Source organism: Neoarius graeffei, chromosome 5, assembly GCF_027579695.1.
Source record: "Neoarius graeffei isolate fNeoGra1 chromosome 5, fNeoGra1.pri, whole genome shotgun sequence".
Lineage (NCBI taxonomy): Eukaryota > Metazoa > Chordata > Actinopteri > Siluriformes > Ariidae > Neoarius > Neoarius graeffei.
In genome coordinates this window covers 47,173,598-47,193,625 of record NC_083573.1, presented here as the reverse complement: position 1 = coordinate 47,193,625, position 20,028 = coordinate 47,173,598, and the positions used below count along the sequence as shown (strand labels likewise).

The 20,028-nt window shown below is 43.0% G+C and overlaps 1 protein-coding gene across 4 annotated transcripts in view; it reads right to left on the bottom strand.

Moving 5' to 3' along the window:
- LOC132886776 (DENN domain-containing protein 4B-like) overlaps positions 1-20,028 on the bottom strand; it is a 119,400-nt gene that overhangs the window by 47,439 nt on the left and 51,933 nt on the right. For 2 of the 4 annotated variants that reach the window (XM_060921833.1, XM_060921836.1), the window contains exons 2-5: positions 4,363-4,677; positions 2,487-2,739; positions 2,129-2,198; positions 994-1,163 (exon numbers count right to left, since the gene is read on the bottom strand). In XM_060921833.1, the coding sequence (XP_060777816.1) occupies positions 994-1,163; positions 2,129-2,198; positions 2,487-2,739; positions 4,363-4,658 (789 nt within the window). In that variant the 5' untranslated portion in view covers positions 4,659-4,677. Of the gene's footprint in view, positions 1-993; positions 1,164-2,128; positions 2,199-2,486; positions 2,740-4,362; positions 4,678-12,190; positions 12,269-19,265; positions 19,285-20,028 lie in introns of those variants that run through there. The other 2 variants (XM_060921835.1, XM_060921834.1) reach the window with 2 other exon arrangements.

Below are 20,028 nucleotides of genomic sequence, written 5' to 3'. Positions count from 1 at the left end.
AAAAACAATCCCGCCAGCAAAAATAGGGGAAAAAAAAAAAAAAAGGAGCGATCTCACCTCTTCAGATGTTGGTTTAAGTCCGACAATACATTCCTCAAAAAGGGCGTAGAAGAACAAAGTAATCCATCAACGTGTAGCATTCAATTTATTCCGGACCATTAAAGAATTCTGGAGGATATCAGAATGTTGGCGTAGCGGCTTCCATCTACCCCCATTCATTCCTCTTTCTGCGTCTTTCGTTTTACGCTACTGATTAATAATCAAAACTTTATGTGGCTGATGCTACAGAAGAAGGGGTTTATGCGCATGCATCTACTTCTTCTATTGTTCTGGTGTCTCCGATCAGACCGTCTTACAGCGCATGTAGAGGTGTGGCATGTGTATTGCATCGTTTTCAGCAAGCGTTGCGTTGCCATATGAACCTGATATTTTACAAAAAAAAAATCTTGTTGCCGTTGTCGTGTGGATGTAGCCTAAATCTCATCTCATTATCTGTAGCCGCTTTATCCTTCTACAGGGTCGCAGGCAAGCTGGAGCCTATCCCAGCTGACTACGGGTGAAAGGCGGGGTACACCCTGGACAAGTCGCCAGGTCATCACAGGGCTGACACATAGACACAGACAACCATTCACACTCACATTCACACCTACGGTCAATTTAGAGTCACCAGTTAACCTAACCTGCATGTCTTTGGACTGTGGGGGAAACCGGAGCACCCGGAGGAAACCCACGCGGACACGGGGAGAACATGCAAACTCCGCACAGAAAGGCCCTCGCTGGCCCCGGGGCTCGAACCCAGGACGTTCTTGCTGTGAGGCGACAGCGCTAACCACTACACCACCGTGCCGCCCCCTGTAGCCTAAATCATCTTGGTAAAACGGAGGGTCAATAAGATCAGCCGAAAGCACGAGATCAAATCAGTTATTGCAATCAAGACAGCAATGGGTAGGGGAAAAGGTGAGAGAACATTCAGGCAGAGGTAGAGTAGCTGACCTTATCTCCAGATGCGGTGGTGAGGACAAAGGTGGAGAAGACAGGGAGTTGGTATTTGGTATTGAGTGGCCAACTCTCTACAGTGACACCCATGGGAAGACAGAAGACAGGAACTGAGTCTGGCAGTGCAAAGGACTCAAGATCCTCCTCAGGGTAGCGGCTAATCAGCCCTGAAAGACACACACACACACACACACACACACACACACACACACACACAATCCCCTTAATGCAGTGTTTAAAGTGCATATCACGGGTAAATTCAGGAGCAAGATCAATGTAATTCTCCTATTTTATATTAAACTTTGGTCAAATATCTGTCACATTTTGTGCAATTTTTTTTTACCTTGCGCAAAACCAGAAAAATTCATTTGAAATCGAGCCATTTGAGGCAAATTGGTCCACCTCTGAAAAAACTTGTCATTTGGATTTCCCGGCAAACATTGATTTTCGTGACGTCGCGCGCGGGACGCCTCCTTCTGAATCCTACGTCAGCGCTGGTTTGTTTATGAGAAAACGACCTGGTGGTTTTATGCAAATTTCTTCAACGTTATCACATAATTATTAAAATGGTTAACAGATGTATCGTAGGACGGTGTAGCAACACCAATCTTGATGGGATTAGTACTCATCGTTTCCCAAAAGACCGGACAATGAGAGAGAAATGGGAGCGCTTGGTCTACACAGGCTGTGCACTGAAACCGTGCAAAGCTCTCGCAGCCTGCTGGCGCTTCCGCAGGTGACGTCACGAATCTGGCTCCAGACTCGCTTGGGATTTTTCCAGACGCGTTTTGTTATTTAATTTTTTTCTGCTGTAGACAGACGGCCTTGTGCAAAATTACCCTTCTGGATGAGTGTGTAAAGGGACATTCTTTCATATAAAAAAAAAAACGAAATTGGTCCAGAATATGCACTTTAAAGAGAACCAGTTACTGCTGTCAAAAGCCACCAAAAAGAGGTCAACTGACCTCAGCGGGAAGTCCATTGAGACAATCATTCCTGAGAAGGATTAATATAGTTTTGTTTCCCTCTGTTACAGTTCCCTCTACCTGCACCTGACCTCAAACCTGGAGCTTACATGTGGCTTGGTTAAAGCAAGAACCACATGAGACCAAAAAAAAAAAGTCTCACTCACCTGCCTCATACACCAGGGCGTTGGCTTTCGCGACAGCCCGCTTATAGCATAAGTACAGCGCCGGGCCCCACTGCAGAACGTACAAAAACAAGCACGAGTGTAAACAAACAGTCGACTGTTATTCAAAAACTGCTATTCACAAACAGGAAAGCCAAAACCACAGAAGACAAAAATACAGAAAAAGAAGCTTGATGGTATGATAAGAAAAAAAAAGAAAGAAAAAAGAAAAAGTATTGTAGAAACACTATACAAATTAAGTGATGGAAAACAAATACAATTCATGAGCAATAAAAAAACCCCAAAAAAACAAGAGACAGAATCAGAAATTAGCTGAATGGTGGACAGAGAGAGGCTTTACCATGCCAGTATTCAGATTCTTGTCCACTTTGCAGAAGGTGTGTGGTGCCACTTCTCCCTTGCTGGGCATGAGTAATGAGATATCAGTCACCCCGAGTGTGTTCAGGGCCTGCGAGTCAGGGGCGCGCCTGTACATGAGGAACGTCTTATGGGTGGCAGGGCCTCCTGAGCTCAGACTGGCACAGCGGCTGTATGGCGTTGTCTCGATCACATGCCAACCCTGCTTCACCACCTCTTTCCCATCATACAGCACACTGAGATGAGAGAAGAATTACAGAACTACAGGTTCAGGTTTGGAAATTCTAAGAAATGATGATAAAAATCCACATCCCCACACATACAGTGTCTAACTATCAATCACACAATTTTGAGTGGCTTAAATATTTGCTCGTTGGTTATAGCCAAGCTATTCCAAAGGCTGTGGTGGTTCTGTATGAATGTTTGATGGCTTCTAGAACAGAGATTCAACATTATAAAGTCAAATGGGAAAGAGAGCTGGGTGAGGAGATTCCAGAGGGGATATGTATGATATGTGGAAAACACATCAAATTACAACACAATCTTTGAAATGGAGGGAATTCAGTTGGAAGAATCTAATTCGGTACTTTATTACACCTAAAATTAGAAGTAAAACAGATAAAAGTTCAACAGCCATGTTGGAGATTATGCAACCACATGGATCCAGATCATACTGCACAAAAATACAACCCTTCTGGGGGAATATTCACTCAGTTCTCTGTGATGTTTTGGGATATAGGATACCTAAATCCTGTCTTCTTTTGTACCTGGGTCATTTGGAGGGCACGGTGGATGAAAGTGACCAATATTTGGTCAGGATTCTTTTGGTGGCTGGGAAGAAGACTATTACCGTATTTTTCGGACTATAAGTCGCCTCTGATTTGATGAAATAAAATTCGACAAAAATGAAGAATGACACTCCTCGATGATGACTACAGCTTTAATAACACAGATGAAAGAGCCATGGGGCGACAATAAGCCCTACCGGTAAAAATATTCTAAAAGCAAACTGATTAATGCATCAGTAATAGGCTACTAATATTAGTTATAATAATAATATAAGCTATTAGTAATAACGATAGTGATAGTATTAAAGATAGTAGAAGATATTTAAAATAATCAGACTAGGCTACTTACAGGGCAAAGGGCGCGTTATCACTGCTCAGCTGTTCGTTTATTAAATAAACAATGCAGTCGCGCAGTAACCACGCGCCGCTTATCAGATAGAATCACAGATTCTATGGATAGAATAACCCTTCAAAAAAGTGCGACTTGTAGTCCGGTGCGACGTATATATGTTTTTTTCGTCTTCATAATGCATTTTTTGGCTGATGCGACTTAAACTCCGGAGCGACGTATAGTCTGGAAAATACGGTACTAAAAATTGGCTTAAGTCTGACACCCCAAGTTACAAACAGTGGATGACAATCATAGATATACTGGTGATGGAGCATCTCACATACAAGTTGAAAATGAAAGAAGATGTTTATATAAAAAGATGTGGGAAATGGTTGACATATAAGGGAAGACATGATTAATCAAATGTCAGTAACATTTACTAATACAATCTCACACAGGCTCTGTTTTTGTTTGTTTATATCTTTTGGGTTGTTTTTTTTTTCCAATACTATTGACGAGATTGTCTTGTATTGATAACTATGAAAACTAAATAAAGATTGTTAGCAACTAAATTGTGAGATTATGCTGTTACACAGTGGACTGAGAATGTGATACAGCAAATTGAGAACAGTATTATTAGATGGATCAAGAAGGTTGAGTTTGTGATCCAGATTAGGGATGTTGTGGCAATTCTTCAGCGGAGTGAGTGTATAGCGAGAGCATGTGTGGGCATGTCCTACCCGAGCTCCACAATGGGTGGTTTGTCATGGCTGCGTCGGTAGCAGAGGAACATGTGTGGGTTGTTGATGAGGCCGGCACTGAGCTCAGCTGGGTGGCCCCCCAATGTCTTCTCAATGCACGTGAAGCCCTCAGGCACGTCTTCTCCAAGGCCACGGGCGATCACAGTCAGGTCGCTGACGGGCTCCATACCACGGCCGCCTCTCTGCTGACATTCCTCGTCTGGTGGAGCAGAGTCGCCCGCCAGCCCCGCCACCACAAAATAATCCACCAACTGAGGACATTTCTCCTCAGTCATGCCGCCTATCTACCCACCACTGAGACAAAGAGGGAGAAAGAAAAGATAGAGTGAAAAAAAATACTAGTGCATTTTATTAAAACATTGTGAATTTTTCATTATTTTTCCAGCACAAACTGCTGAAAAAGTTAATGCTGGCTGAAACAAAAAGGTGTCAGCATTAACTTTTTCAGTAGTTTGCGCTCCAGTTACTCTTCTGTGGGATTGGACCATATGGGCTAGCCTTTGTGTCTCATGTAACTCAATGAGCCTTCGACATGATTTGTGAAACTGCGTTTCGGTCTAGACCAACCCAGGCTGCGTACTGTCTAGCCTGGGATTAGCCATTTTGAGTTATCTATTTAGTTGTACTTTGTATAGTTGGTTTGTTTCCTTGGCTGTTTGAGCACTGGTACTTCAACAGAATATTACACTACAGTGGTGCTTGAAAGTTTGTGAACCCTTTAGAATTTTCTAGATTTCTGCATAAATACGACCTAAAACAGCATCAGATTTTCACACAAGTCCTAAAAGTAGATAAAAAGAACCCAGTTAAACAAATGAGACAAAAATATTATACTTGGTCATTTATTTATTGAGGAAAACGATCCAATATTACACATCTGTGAGTGGCAAAAGTATGTGAACCTTTGATTTCAGTATCTGGTGTGACCCCCTTGTGCAGCAATAACTGCAACTAAACATTTCCGGTAACTGTTGATCAGTCCTGCACACCGGCTTGGAGGAATTTTAGCCCATTCCTCCGTACAGAACAGCTTCAACTCTGGGATGTTGGTAGGTTTCCTCACATGAACTGCTCACTTCAGGTCCTTCCACAACATGTCGATTGGATTAAGGTCAGGACTTTGACTTGGCCATTCCAAAACATTAACTTTATTCTTCTTTAACCATTCTTTGGTAGAATGACTTGTGTGCTTAGGGTCATTGTCTTGCTGCATGACCCACCTTCTCTTGAGATTCAGGTCATGGACAGGTGTCCTGACATTTTCCTTTAGAATTCGCTGGTATAATTCAGAATTAATTGTTCCATCAATGATGGCAAGCCGTCCTGGCCCAGATGCAGCAAAACAGGCCCAAACCATGATACTACCACCACCATGTTTCACAGATGGGATAAGGTTCTTATGCTGGAATGCAGTGTTTTCCTTTCTCCAAACATAACGCTTCTCATTTAAACCAAAAAGTTCTATTTTGGTCTCATCCGTCCACAAAACATTTTTCCAATAGCCTTCTGGCTTGTCCACGTGATCTTTAGCAAACTGCAGACGAGCAGCAATGTTCTTTTTGGAGAGCAGTGGCTTTCTCCTTGCAACCCTGCCATGCACACCGTTGTTGTTCAGTGTTCTCATGAACATTAACCAATGTGAGAGAGGCCTTCAGTTGCTATTACACTATTACACACCTTGCTCTTGGAGTGATCTTTGTTGGTCGACCACTCCTGGGGAGGGTAACAATGGTCTTGAATTTCCTCCATTTGTACACAATCTGTCTGACTGTGGATTGGTGGAGTCCAAACTCTTTAGAGATGGTTTTGGAACCTTTTCCAGCCTGATGAGCATCAACAACACTTTTTCTGAGGTCCTCAGAAATCTCCTTTGTTCGTGCCATGATACACTTCCACAAACATGTGTTGTGAAGATCAGCCTTTGATAGATCCCTGTTCTTTAAATAAAACAGGGTGCCCACTCACACCTGATTGTCATCCCATTGATTGAAAACACCTGACTCTAATTTCACCTTCAAATTAACTGCTAATCCTAGAGGTTCACATACTTTTGCCACTCACAGATATGTAATATTGGATCATTTTCCTCAATAAATAAATGACCAAGTATAATATTTTTGTCTTATTTGTTTAACTGGGTTCTCTTTATCTACTTTTAGGACTTGTGTGAAAATCTGATCATATTTAGGTCATATTTACGAAGAAATAGAGAAAATTCTAAAGGGTTCACAAACTTTGAAGCACCACTGTAGGCATTACTGTCACTTGGTCAGTTGGCACTAGAACTTTCTTGTCTAGAAGTTCAGCACTGTGTGTACCTGACTTTTGCACTCATTGTATGTCACTCTGGATAAGAGCGTCTGCTAAATGCCATGTAACGTAATGTCAATGTAGAAACATCATGTTGTGAAGATACTTTTCATCAACAGGGACTGGGAAGTTGGCTGGGGTTGAGGACAGGATGGGTGGAACAAACAGAAGACAATCAATCTCTCTCCAGCCTGCAGAAGTTTGAGACTGGGCAAGAGGCTTTCCTTCCAACAGGCCAATGGTGTAAACATACTGCCCAAGTCCAGACCTCAGTTTGATTGAGAATCTGTGGCAAGACTTGAAAAATGCGGGTCACCAAACGCAACCTTCCAACTTGACAGAACCTGGGCAAATTTGGGCAAAAATACCAGAATCCTGACATGCAAAGCTGACAGAGACATGTCCTTGACATCTTGCAGCTGTAATTGCAGTCAAAACGGGTTCAACCAAGTATTGATCCAGGGGGTAATGTACATACCTTGCATCCAAATGCACCTTGTACCAGGGTCCGATTTTCCCGCGTGCCTGCGGCACGTAACATTTTGGGCGGGCACAAAATTTTTTATAGATGGGTGCCCGTCTGGCCACCAACTTTTTGAGACAAATTTATCAAAATTATTCCTAATAAACTAATATTTATATATGAAATATGCATTAAACAGTCAGAAATCGGAGCGAAAATTACCGGTTTATGTAGACGGAGGTGCCAATCCCAACATTTAGAGTCACTTTACTTGGCAGGATGGAATCCCAACCTTATTATTTATAGAACGGAGGTTGCCCTCTTCTGATTGGTTAGTTGGACAGGAAGTATATAATTGTGACCAATCAAAATCCAGGATTTAGCGTCACTTTACCCGCCGACATTGGGACCTAGACTCTTGACTCTTACACAGTCACCACATACTCTGCGAAAAGAGCAGTGTTTCTTCAAAATGCGACCAAAATATGGAGAGACAGCCAGAAAACAACAGGCAGGAATTTAGAAAATACATCTACCTAATAAATAAACTCATTTTTCTCATTATCTCTAGCCGCTTTATCCTGTTCTACAAGGTCGCAGGCAAGCTGGAGCCTATCCCAGCTGACTACGGGCGAAAGGCGGGGTACACCCTGGACAAGTCGCCAGGTCATCACAGGGCTGACACGTAGACACAGACAACCATTCACACTCACATTCACACCTACGGTCAATTTAGAGTCACCAGTTAACCTAACCTGCATGTCTTTGGACTGTGGGGGAAACCGGAGCACCCGGAGGAAACCCACGCGGACACGGGGAGAACATGCAAACTCCGCACAGAAAGGCCCTCGCCGGCTACGGGACTCGAACCCGGACCTTCTTGCTGTGTGGCGACAGCACTAACCACTACACCACCGTGCCACCCTAAACTAATATTTATTTATGAAATATGCATTGAACAGCCAGAAATTGGAGCGAAAAAGGACTGGGTGAAGACACCGGTGCCTAAACATCACTTCCGTGTGTGAGGCACGTTGACCAGGAGAATCCCAACCTTATTAATAAAAACAGGGGGGTTGCCCTCTTCTGACTGGTTAGTTGGACAGGAAGTATATAATTGTAGCCAATCAAAACCCAGCATTTAGCGTCACATTACCCGCCGACATAAAGCCTAGATCCGAGGTCAATAAGTCACTGAGTGGCCTAGGCTACACGTGATATATGTGTACTATGCGTACTACGTCATCAAAAGATGAGCACATTTTTTTTTGCTGGCTGACCTAGTTTTAGTAGGGGCAATTTGATTGGTCCACCTGCAAATACAGCCAATCAAATGCGCTGTTAGAAGGGGCTGAGTCACAAGATACAACATGTCCTTCTTGCAGAGGTGGTTAAAGTCAGAAATAAACCCCCCTCCTGCAAAAATTAGGAGGAAACCTGAGGAGGAGAGGAAGCAAAAAAAAGAAGGAATATGAAGAGACAAGAGAGAGAAGCTTTAAGGATGCTTGGGTGCAAGGATTTCCCTGGTTACTGCATGACAAGAAGAATGGAATGTTCTGCAAAGTCTGCAGGTAGACCCCCCCCACCAAAGTGCTACAGTTTTCCCAAAAACAAAATGACAGATTATGTGAATGCTAGCTTTCATGTGGAAACTAGACAGAACTCGACGCCAACGGCGTCGATGGGGATGCCTCCGCCTGGTAGACCACACACCTTATTAAGTTGTGATTTGGGGATGGACATTTGACCTCACAGTAATCTTGACCTGTGACCTTTTCACCTCAAAACCGAATCAGTTCATGTTTGTCCCCAAATGCACAAATGGTGAAAGTTTGGTGAAATTCCTTTCATTTCCCTTGGAGATATTGCGTTCACAAGGTTCTTGGACAGACATTTGACCTCACAGTGACCTTGACCTTAGACCTTTTGATCTCAAAATCTAATCAGTTCATATTTGTCCCAAAGCGCACAAATGGTGAAAGTTTGGTGAAATTCCTCTCATTAGCCTTTGAGATATCGCGTTCACAATGTTTCGGGACGGACGGACGCACGCACGGACAGACAACCCGAAAACATAATGCCTCCTGCACCTTAAGGTGGCGGAGGCATAAAAAAATTATTTCAACCCAAATGATTACTAATTATGTAATTGGTCATGAATTTTATTTACTGCTAGAGTGTACCGAGCTGAAGAGCTCAGAATCTGGTTCTTCAATAAATTTTACAATATACCATCACAAGAAGTAGGCTTTGATTTCCTTCAGATTATTTTACTCTAACAGGAAATGAAATTCACCACCAATTACAGATTCATTTTCAATGGGTAACAAAAAGTTTCTGCCGTGCCGTCTCTGCTACATTTCGGGCACTTAAGTTTTCTGCCAGGCACTTAACTTTTTAAAGTTGAGAGCCCAAATAGCTTGCAACTTTCTGGCCTAAAGGTCATACACTGCCTTGTACTATCAAAACTTATGGCGTATTCACACCTATGTTGTTTGGTCTGGACCAAACGACCAAACGAACCAAATTTCCCTTGGTCCGGACCTTTTGGGTTGGTCTGAATACAAACCACCGAACTCTGGTCCGGACCAAACAAGCGGACCGAAACCGAGCTGCAAGGTCGGACTCGGTCCGGACCAAAGGAACTCTGGTGCGGACCTTTTGGAGGTGTGAAAGCAGACCAGACCTAATCTGACAATTTTGCTTTTTTGTACCTCGGGAGCTTCCGTCGTTTGTGGAGCATTATGGGAAACAGAGTCTTGACACTCCACCGCAAAGCGCAAACACTGTTTCGGTTGTCAAGGGAACCTTACAACAGTCGTTCAGTCATTCAGACCAGTGGTAGGCTAGACTACAGAGTACAAAAAATGAGTAGGGGCAAACGTGGGCCGAGGAAGAAACGCGTACCCTTGTGGATATATGGGCAGATGTCCACATATCTGAGCTTTTGGAGAGAACACACAAAAATGCCGACGTGTTTGCTGTATTCAGTGAGAAAATGAAGGAGAAGGGGTTCACGCGCTCCCCAGAACAATGTCGGCTAAAAGTGAAGAAACTCCGTCAGACCTACATTAAAATCAGGGACATTCTTTCAAAAAGTGGCGGTACTAGCGACGCAAAAAAGAAATTCATCTATTGCGTGAAGAGCCAGAACTGTCACAACATGATGTGCGCTCATCAGCGCTATCCTCCGTAGCCGCCTTGCCCTTTGAAGTCGTCGTTGATAAATTACTTGTACAACAGCATAGTAATCACACAATTGTGAAAACAGTAAAAACTGGAAAAAAACATAGCTTTGATGACATTAAAAAGAATAACAGCATGGAAAGCCTCCATGACTACTTTTGAACTTAAATGCTTTGTGCGCGTGTCGTCTCTGACCAATAGCTGAACGACCTCAGGGCGCGTGGCTTTGTTGACAGATTTTGGTCCGCTTACTAAAATGTACAGTGTGAAAGCGAACCGCACCAAAATGAAAAAATTAAAAAAAAAAAAAACATTTGGTTTGGACCAAAGCAAGTGAACTATCGAACTATCCTGGTCTGAATACACCCTTAGACATATTATATAAATCGTATGGTAATTATACAAAATAAGTCCACTTCAGGTCCAAGTTGTGACACTATAAAGTGTGGGAAAGTCTAGGATGGGTGAGTACTTGTGCAACACACTGTACATATGCACACATACAGTGCAAGAAAGGTCTGGTTTTTTGTTTTCTTTCAAAAGATGCCGGAGTCAGAATGCAGAGTCAGTCATAGTACAGCATGCCTGAAACAGAGAGGGTTAAAGGAACCACCGTACTTCCATAATGAAATATGCTCTTATCTGAATTGAGACGAGCTGATCCGTACCTCTCCGAGCTTAGCGCGACCTCCCAGTCAGTCAGACGCGCTGTCACTCCTGTTAGCAATGTAGCTAGGCTCAGTATGGCCAATGGTATTTTTTGGGGCTGTAGTTAGATGCGACCAAACTCTTCCGCGTTTTTCCTGTTTACATAGGTTTATATGACCAGTGATATGAAACAAGTTCAGTTACACAAATTGAAACGTAGCGATTTTCTATGCTATGGAAAGTCCGCACTATAATGACAGGCGTACTAACACCTCCTGCGCGCTTCGGCAGCGCATTGATACGGAGCTCAGATATCAATGCGCTGCCGAAGCGCGCAGAAGGTGTTAGTACGCCTGTCATTATAGTGCGGACTTTCCATAGCATAGAAAATCGCCACATTTCAATTTGTGTAACTGAACTTTGTTCATTTCACTGGTCATATAAACCTATGTAAACAGGAAAAACGCGGAAGAGTTTGGTCGCATCTAACTACAGCCCCAAAAAATACCATTGGCCATGCTGAGCCTAGCTACATTGCTAACAGGAGTGACAGCGCGTCTGACTGCGTCTGACTGACTGGGAGGTCGCGCAAAGCTCGGAGAGGTACGGAGCAGCCCGTCTCAATTCAGATAAGAGCATATTTCATTATGGAAGTACGGTGGACTGTTCCTTTAAGCAACTTGCACAGGGACTCTAAGGCAGCTTCGTGGTGCCGGGATTTGAATGAAAAACTCACCTGTAGCCCAAAGCCTTTACCACCGAGTGACTACTGGCTCCACATGCATGCTACAGCAGCGTAACAGAACGGCAGCTCTATTACAGTGCCACACATATTAGGGTTGCATGAAAGTGAATTTAAAAAAAAAATAAATAAATTAAAATAGCTGCGGCTTCCATAAAAGCAACATGTATAAACAGAGTTAAAAAAAAAAAAGCGTTACAGTTATCAGAAGAACAGTAAAAACCCCATTACATGATTTGTTTTCAGCACGTCTGCTCACGGATTCATCGTCAGCTCTTTTTTTTTTTTTAAATCCTTGTTCCACTCTCTGTCATCAGAAGACAGATGGTTGCTGGCTGGCCTAAAGTTCACCCTGCACTCTTCCTCCATGCCATCCATACATCCTGTTATGTATCCGCATAGAAAATGAATAGCAAATAGAGGCCATCATTTACACAAAAATAGTCATTATAACTTACCAGTACAAAGGCACTGATCTCTGGATATGAGCGTAGCCCGGAGTACATCAGTAAAACACTGCTGTTCACTAAGCTAAGCCAAAACACGAAGGGACAAAAGGATCACTACAGTGTATTTTTACAGTGCACAACGCTAGGCTAAACATGCAAGGTTTAATTCACACAGGAAGTGAATATGCTAGCGTGCTTCCTAGTCGCACTTTTTCAAAACACACAGAGAGAGACAGAGAGAGAGAGAGAATTTATAAGATACTAATAGCCTAAGAGAAAATACAGTACATACAGATTAAATCGGAGATAAACACACACACACACACACACACACACACACACACACACACACACACACACACACAGAGTACGTGAGATTTCATTAGTATTGTGTGAATCTGAGGTTCACATGACGGCAGTGGGGGGTGGGGTGGAAAAAAAAAAAAGACACGCAGTTGTGGAGACACACCTGTTGTGGCTAGAAAGAGACAGTGAGACTCAGCATCCGTTACATGAACATCCTCTTTCCTGCGGTCTGAAAACATCAGTTAAAAACTGGTCAAGCTGCTTTGTCCTGAGTCTAACACATTATGTGGAAGCAAAGCCGTCTGTTTACCTCAGAAAAGGTTACCCGAGTAGGTACAGGTATAATGCAGCTGCTACTTCCTGTTCAAGAGAACAGAAGTAGGCCATCAAAATGGAACACAGGAATAACAAGTGTAAGCAGTTCATGATAATTTGGAATTTAAATACTACCCATCCATCTGCTTATCCTGTCCTACAGGGTCGCAGGCAAGCTGGAGTCTATCCCAGCTGACTACGGGTGAAAGGCGGGGTACACCCTGGACAAGTCGCCAGGTCATCACAGGGCTGACACATAGACACACACAACCATTCACACTCACATTCACACCTACGGTCAATTTAGAGTCACCGGTTAACCTAACCTGCATGTCTTTGGACTGTGGGGGAAACCGGAGCACCCGGAGGAAACCCACGCGGACACGGGGAGAACATGCAAACTCCGCACAGAAAGGCCCTCGCCGGCCACGGGGCTCGAACCCGGACCTTCTTGCTGTGAGGCGACCAGTGGCGTGCACAGATAGACACGAGGTGGTGCTCAAGCACCTGCCCCTCTGCCCTCTGTCCAAAAAAGTGCCCTTTTGAATTTTTTTTTTTTTTACAGTTTACTGAAGCCAATGTCGACATGATCTTTTAGAAAAGCCGCGGCATTAAAAGCGTGTGAGAAAATAATGTCCCGATGTGTGCCCCCTCCGCACACACACCGGACCTCTGTCTCTCTTGCTCTGTCACGTGAACAAGCGTGCAGTGCATTCAATGTGAGGTTGCAGCAGCATAGCGTCCTGGAAGCCACGGCCTTGTCGTAGCGCAGACAACACATCGGGCAGTCAGTCAGCTCTTCCCCTGCCCCACCAGCCAGGTAACACATGAATCGAGTGAAAATGTATTGTTTGCCCTCTAAGCCCAAGCTGTAATTATTTTGTCGTGAAGTAGCCCGTCGCATACAGAAACAACTGCACATAAGTATTATATTTTTTGCTAGACCATTTTCAGATTTAGGAAAACAAAAATTTATTTTTCTATTTTGTTCAACTAGAGATTCCTGGCAAAGTCAAAAAGCCTTGATGTAATAAATTAAGTGGTTGTTTTACACCTTTAAAAACTAAAACGGGTCAGTGGCGACCCGAACACAAGAGGAGGGTTAAATCTCAGACTTTTATAATAAGGTGTTCCACATGCGCAAAAAAGTGCCCTTTTTTCCCCCCAGAGCACTTGCCCCCCAAAATGTCTGTGCACGCCACTGGAGGTGACAGCGCTAACCACTACACCACCGTGCTGCCTAAATACTACCGAGGAAAATGTAAGTGATGACTGGGACACGGAATTACGACTTATCTGTCCGTATCTTACCACTAATTAGAAACAATTAGAGACACGTGGAGGACTCTCATCTGGGATCTGCCTCACGCTTTGTCCTGCCTGTAGTGACCATGACTCAAGTTTTTGCTTTCATTTCTCTGTATATAAACGCCATGGGAAAGGATACTAAACATACCCTGACCACAATAGATTTCCAACTTGGAGCACAGAACACACGGTCAAGATTTCTTTCTGAATCACGATCCATTTGTGCCATGCTACGGCACTTGAGTCGATGTTCCATATTTATACTCGATTTAAACTAATCCCTTGCCCCTAACATCAGTCGTATTAAAAGTCCCTTGAAATTCCAGTCACTACAACAAAAATTCATGTTCCACATTGCTCTCGCCTCAGCACTTGCTACACTCTGGCCAACATCCCCTCTCATTAGGATAGAATGGTTGCTTGGCAACAAGCTGAGAACCAGAGCAGTCATACACTCGATGGTGTGAATAAATGCACGCGTGAGTGAGACGACATAATTAGAGAAGCGAAGTGTGTGTAGCTTCAGACAACAAAAGCAAGAAACGATCGTGTTAAGAGGACAAATCAGAAAGACAGGAAAACAACAACTGTTTACAATGCATTCACTATAAGCCATAGTCAAAGCTGATGTTACCAAAGTCTTGCTTTTATAAAAAGGTACATATAAGCAAATGCTATTCACAGCGAAACACCAGCAGACATCTGGGTATTGTTTGCGGTTTAATTATGGACCATCAACATACTGTAGCTAGAGAGATGAAAAAAAGCCAGGCTAGAATACAACGGACACGGCTTACTATCAAACATTATTATATTCACATTCACTGGATATGAGCAATCACGTGCTCTGATTGGCTACTCTACTACTAAGCTATCAGCTCATATACCGTGAGTAGAGAAAAATAAAATGGAGGCGCGTGTTGCTGAACCAACCGAGGACGAAATAAAAACTCAACTCGAAAACAAAACTCCAAAAAACTAGATAGAACTCGACGCCAACGGCGTCGATGGGGATGCCTCCGCCTGGTAGACTACACGCCTTGTTAAGTTGTGATTTGGGGATGGACATTTAACCTCACAGTAATCTTGACCTGGTGAAATTACTTGCATCAGCCTTGGAGATATTGTGTTCACAAGGTTTTCGGACGGACATTTGACCTCACAGTGACCTTGACCGTAGACCTTTTGATCTCAAAATCTAATCAGTTCATGTTTGTCCCCAAATGCACAAATGGTGAAAGTTTGGTGAAATTCCTTTCATTAGCCTTTGAGATATCGCGTTCACAAGGTTTCGGGACAGACGCACGCACAGACGCACGCACAACCCGAAAACATAATGCCTCCTGCACCTTATGGTGGTGGAGGCATAATAAGTGCAACAAAATATGGTATAAAAAAAGTATTCGATGGTAAGAATGCATCTTTTTTCAAGAATAATTATAGCATTTTTCACAAACTGCTACTGTCATTTTGCCGGTTTGTTAAGCGGAAATTATTTTGTCTGACATTTTGTACAAATTTTTTATTTATCGAATTTGCAAAAAATAAAAATGCTCTGTTTCTCAAAATCCAGTGAATAAATAAATATATATATAAAAAAATTTTATTTACCAGCTTAAGGTCGGTCCGTATGGTGAAATACCGTGACCGAGGTCTTGAAAGTACTGAGCGAGGCCCTCTGGGCTGAGGTCAGTATTCAAGGCCGAGGTGACGGTATTTCACCATACGGACCGACCTTAAGCTGGTAAATAATATATATATTTTTTTCTTTACCAAATTCTAACAGAAAACGAGAGCGCCCGAAAGGGAAAACCGAGCCGAGCCGCCATTTTGAATCCTCATTCACGGCTGTAATGCAAATTGCTTCCTCCTCGGTATACAAGTGCACTTCCATGGCAGGAAAAAAAACTACATTTTGCCGCCTATGTGGTCCCCTATTTATACAAATAGGAGTCATTCAGGATTCAGCCATGTTTTTCCTCGGTGTTAGCAAGTTACAGGTTTTTATCTTTCTCCTGAAATGTTTTATTTTATTTCTTCTTCCTCAGGGTAGTAAAACTCGCTTTCACTGTGAACACTGTCGTTATCGCTATCCATGCTGTAAAATTAATGCTATTCTCCTGAGAAATGCTGGCAAAAATTTATAAGATTTTTGATATTATAAATAAATCTTATTAAAAAAAAATGTTGACAAAAAATGCTACCATGTTTGTTGTTGTTGTGAATGAGCGAGTCGCCAGAGGTCTGTAACCGGGGTCCGTACTGTAGGATACGTACCCGCTCGCCAGCCAGTCAGAGCGCAGGATTTGGACTGCAAAAAATATAAACAGTTATTCCACTCAATCTCGTCGTACATGGCTTACAGCCGACTCGGCGTTACATGCTTCGTTGGCTCTCAGCTTGTATACGACTCGATTTCATGGAATAATTGTTAATTATGCAACTAACAATGGTGTGCATGTTAAATTGTTCCAGTTATGAATGAGATAATGTTACAGTTTGGGAAGAGCCATTTTAAAGACAGCTACAGTATAAAACAATTTTCAAATCTCTCAAGTATGTACAGAACTGAAATGCTACACTCAATCAGTCTCATTTCCCTTCTTATTTAGACTGGGTACTTTCTGGACCAATTATTTGCTGTTGCGCCAATCAAGCAATATATGGCGGCACGGTGGTGTAGTGGTTAGCGCTGTCACCTCACGCAAGAAGGCTCTGGGTTTGAGCCCAGCAGCTGACAGGGGCCTTTCTGCGTGGAGTTTGCATGTTCTCCCCGTGTCCGCGTGGGTTTCCTCCGGGTGCTCCGGTTTCCCCCACAGTCCAAAGACATGCAGGTTAGGTTAACTGGTGACTCTAAATTGACCGTAGGTGTGAATGTGAGTGTGAATGGTTGTCTGTGTCTATGTGTCAGCCCTGTGATGACCTGGCGACTTGTCCAGGGTGTACCCCGCCTTTCGCCCGTAGTCAGCTGGGATAGGCTCCAGCTTGCCCACAACCCTGCACAGGATAAGCGGCTTACAGATAATGGATGGATGGAATTCGGAAAGACTGAACCATGTAATGAATCTAGTTTTCCAGGGAAAAGATTCTCTCAAGTTGTGAGTAGCTTTGTGTCTGATAAGCAAATCATCCAACTCTTCATGAGTGCGCGCAGACAGACAGGAAACTTGTAGGACTTTTAAGTGACTGTATAAGTGCACCCATATCATCCAAGTGTGTCTAGTGTTTTAAAGACCCACTGAGAACTTTTTACACCACGTAATATGTATATTTATTGTTTTATTGCTGTATTGTGAAATAAAATATCCAAAACTCAACTTGAATAAAGGGTCGTCTTTGTAGAAAATCAAGAATTTCAGAGCCGATTTTGTGTTTTTTGCCCCGGCTTCTCCAAGCGCCATGAGCCATTTGCCCGTTTTTGCCGCTAGGGCGAGTGACGTCACATCAGTGTATGTCGTTCTGGATTGCATGAAAACAAAACATGGCTCATGTCGAAGACGATCACTTCTCTTGTTCTTCGTCAAGTTTCAGTGGCGAATATGCGGATATTTCTGATTCAGAGCATGAAGAAGAGTGTTATGAAGAATATCCAAAACTCGGCGTTTTACCGTATCAGTTTGAACCAACACAGTCGGCATCAATACAAAAATAAGAATAACAAAGAGACAAAAGAACATTTGAACAATTTCATGGCATGTAGAAGTTGAAAACAATGTCTGCATGGTCTGTGACAAACCTCAGATTCAATATCTGGTATAACCTCCTCTGCATGATCTGGCACATGTACATTGGGTTCTGAGTCTTCTATTTCTTGGAGCGTCTAATTTGAAGAAAGTTGCATTATATTATAGTCTGTCAGTATTTCGATTTCTATAATAAGACACGGAGGAGGGGGTGATGAAAGGAATTTGTTGTAATTTTTTTTCTTTTATGGTATAGGAAAAAACATGCCGGATGACATCTTATATCTATCACTCCACACATATATCATGTATATTATCCTAACTAAATATATGAAACAAGGTATTGGCCTTTCAGTTGTTGTACATTACTGGTATTAGCTGCTTTGGCCTATTGATAAGTAATATGCAATGGTATAAGACGCATTTGTGACGTTACAACAAATTTTAAACAACATACATGTATTGAATAACAACACATAGCCACGTACCCTGGCTCGTTCTCTTTTGGCAAAGGCACCACCGGACTTTCGCTTTTTGACCGCCCCTTCGGGGGGTCTGCTGTCATCTGTTTCTCTTTTGACAGATTGATTCGGCCCGGGCCTGTCAAACAACGTCGGCACAGCTGACTCCTCCAACACCAGTGGATAAGTTGGATCAAACGTTCTTCGAGTTCTGGACGACAAAGTGAAACAGTGCTCCTCGAAATGTGCTGAACAGAGACGTGACCATTTTGTTGACTTCCAGTTCGCACGTGTTTTGGAAACGTTTCTTTCCCACTCTTTTGCTATTTCAGGGTGTTTTTTCCAAGGAAAGGAATGGAGTTTCACTCCTTCCGACGTGGTGTTAGAACACCCGTAAGCCACACATATAATCCCTTTTCGGTTAGACGCCATTTAACTTTTTCACGCAAGGAAATCACAACAAAACCACAGCTCAATATCACAAGACTTGTGAGAACCGAACCAACATAGTGACTTGTAAACAAAAACGACACACCGATGTGACGTCACTTCCGGCATCTCTGAATGAGCCCAGTTCATATCCAGGTCAATCTCCCTGCGCGAAATTTAAAATTACTTCTGATGTTTAAAACGGACAGTTAAACCAAGAATTAAAACCAGAATTTATCTTTGGAGTCATATATTGTTTGTTTAAAAATTAATACGAAATGACTGTCAGTGGGTCATTAAGATGAGTGAGTAAGCATGTGTGCAAGATAAAATTCTCCTGTCTCACGCTAAAGGTGCGAGCAGCCAACAAGAGCCAATAAGTCCCAAAGTCCAAACCCGTCAGTGTTCACACACACACACACACACACACACACACACACACACACACACACACACACACACACAGTGTGCAGTTCGTTCTTTCTGCTTCAAATGGCTTTGCATATTGGTGAACAAACCCACTACATTCGGTCTAGTTTTTAACAACTAGAGACAATAACTAACCAGGGAAACTAAAATCACCTGTGCACTTTCTTCGAACTTCACTAAAGGTGTGTTCTGTGAGGGTCGGCTCATCCTGCGTGCTGACAGAGGAAGTGGAGAAGAGAAGAGTGACACAGAAGCCATTCAGAGAGTGTGTGCATGTTCAAACAGGCCAGGAGGTGCCAGGGCCTGTGTGTGTGTGTGTGTGTGTGTGTGTGTGTGTGTGTGTGTGTGTGTGTGTGTGTGTGTGTGAGAGAGAGAGAGAGAGGAGAGGGTTGGGAAGGCCCAAGCTGACACAGTGACATCCACATCACTGCTGAATCACAAACAATACCGGTCTTTCGCTTACAGGCACACAGCCATATTACAATGCTTCACTGTGTTACAGGCTCGTCTCTCATTGGTAGATCTAACCATCTCTACATCTTTGGTACAAAAAAAAAAAAAACGAGTGCTCCAGGCTGAGACTTGACAAATAGCAAGCCATCAACACCACGAGTAATAATCACTTCTCTCCAGTGTCACCACTTAACAATAAATACCGCAAACACAGCTTGAGCTGCTTTAATCAATCAATCACTGAGCTGCTTTGGATCATGAGGCAGATATAGTATAAAACACCCGAGGTGTGCATCGGGACTGGGATCCTGTAGGACACATACACAAAAATATATATTTTTTGAATGGTACAGGACATGAACAGGAGCTTATTACTTTTATCCGGATGTAAACAAGTGGTCAGATACGGAGCTTGTAGGACAAAGGCCACATTCATTAAGATGGCATGCATTTACATCTTTCA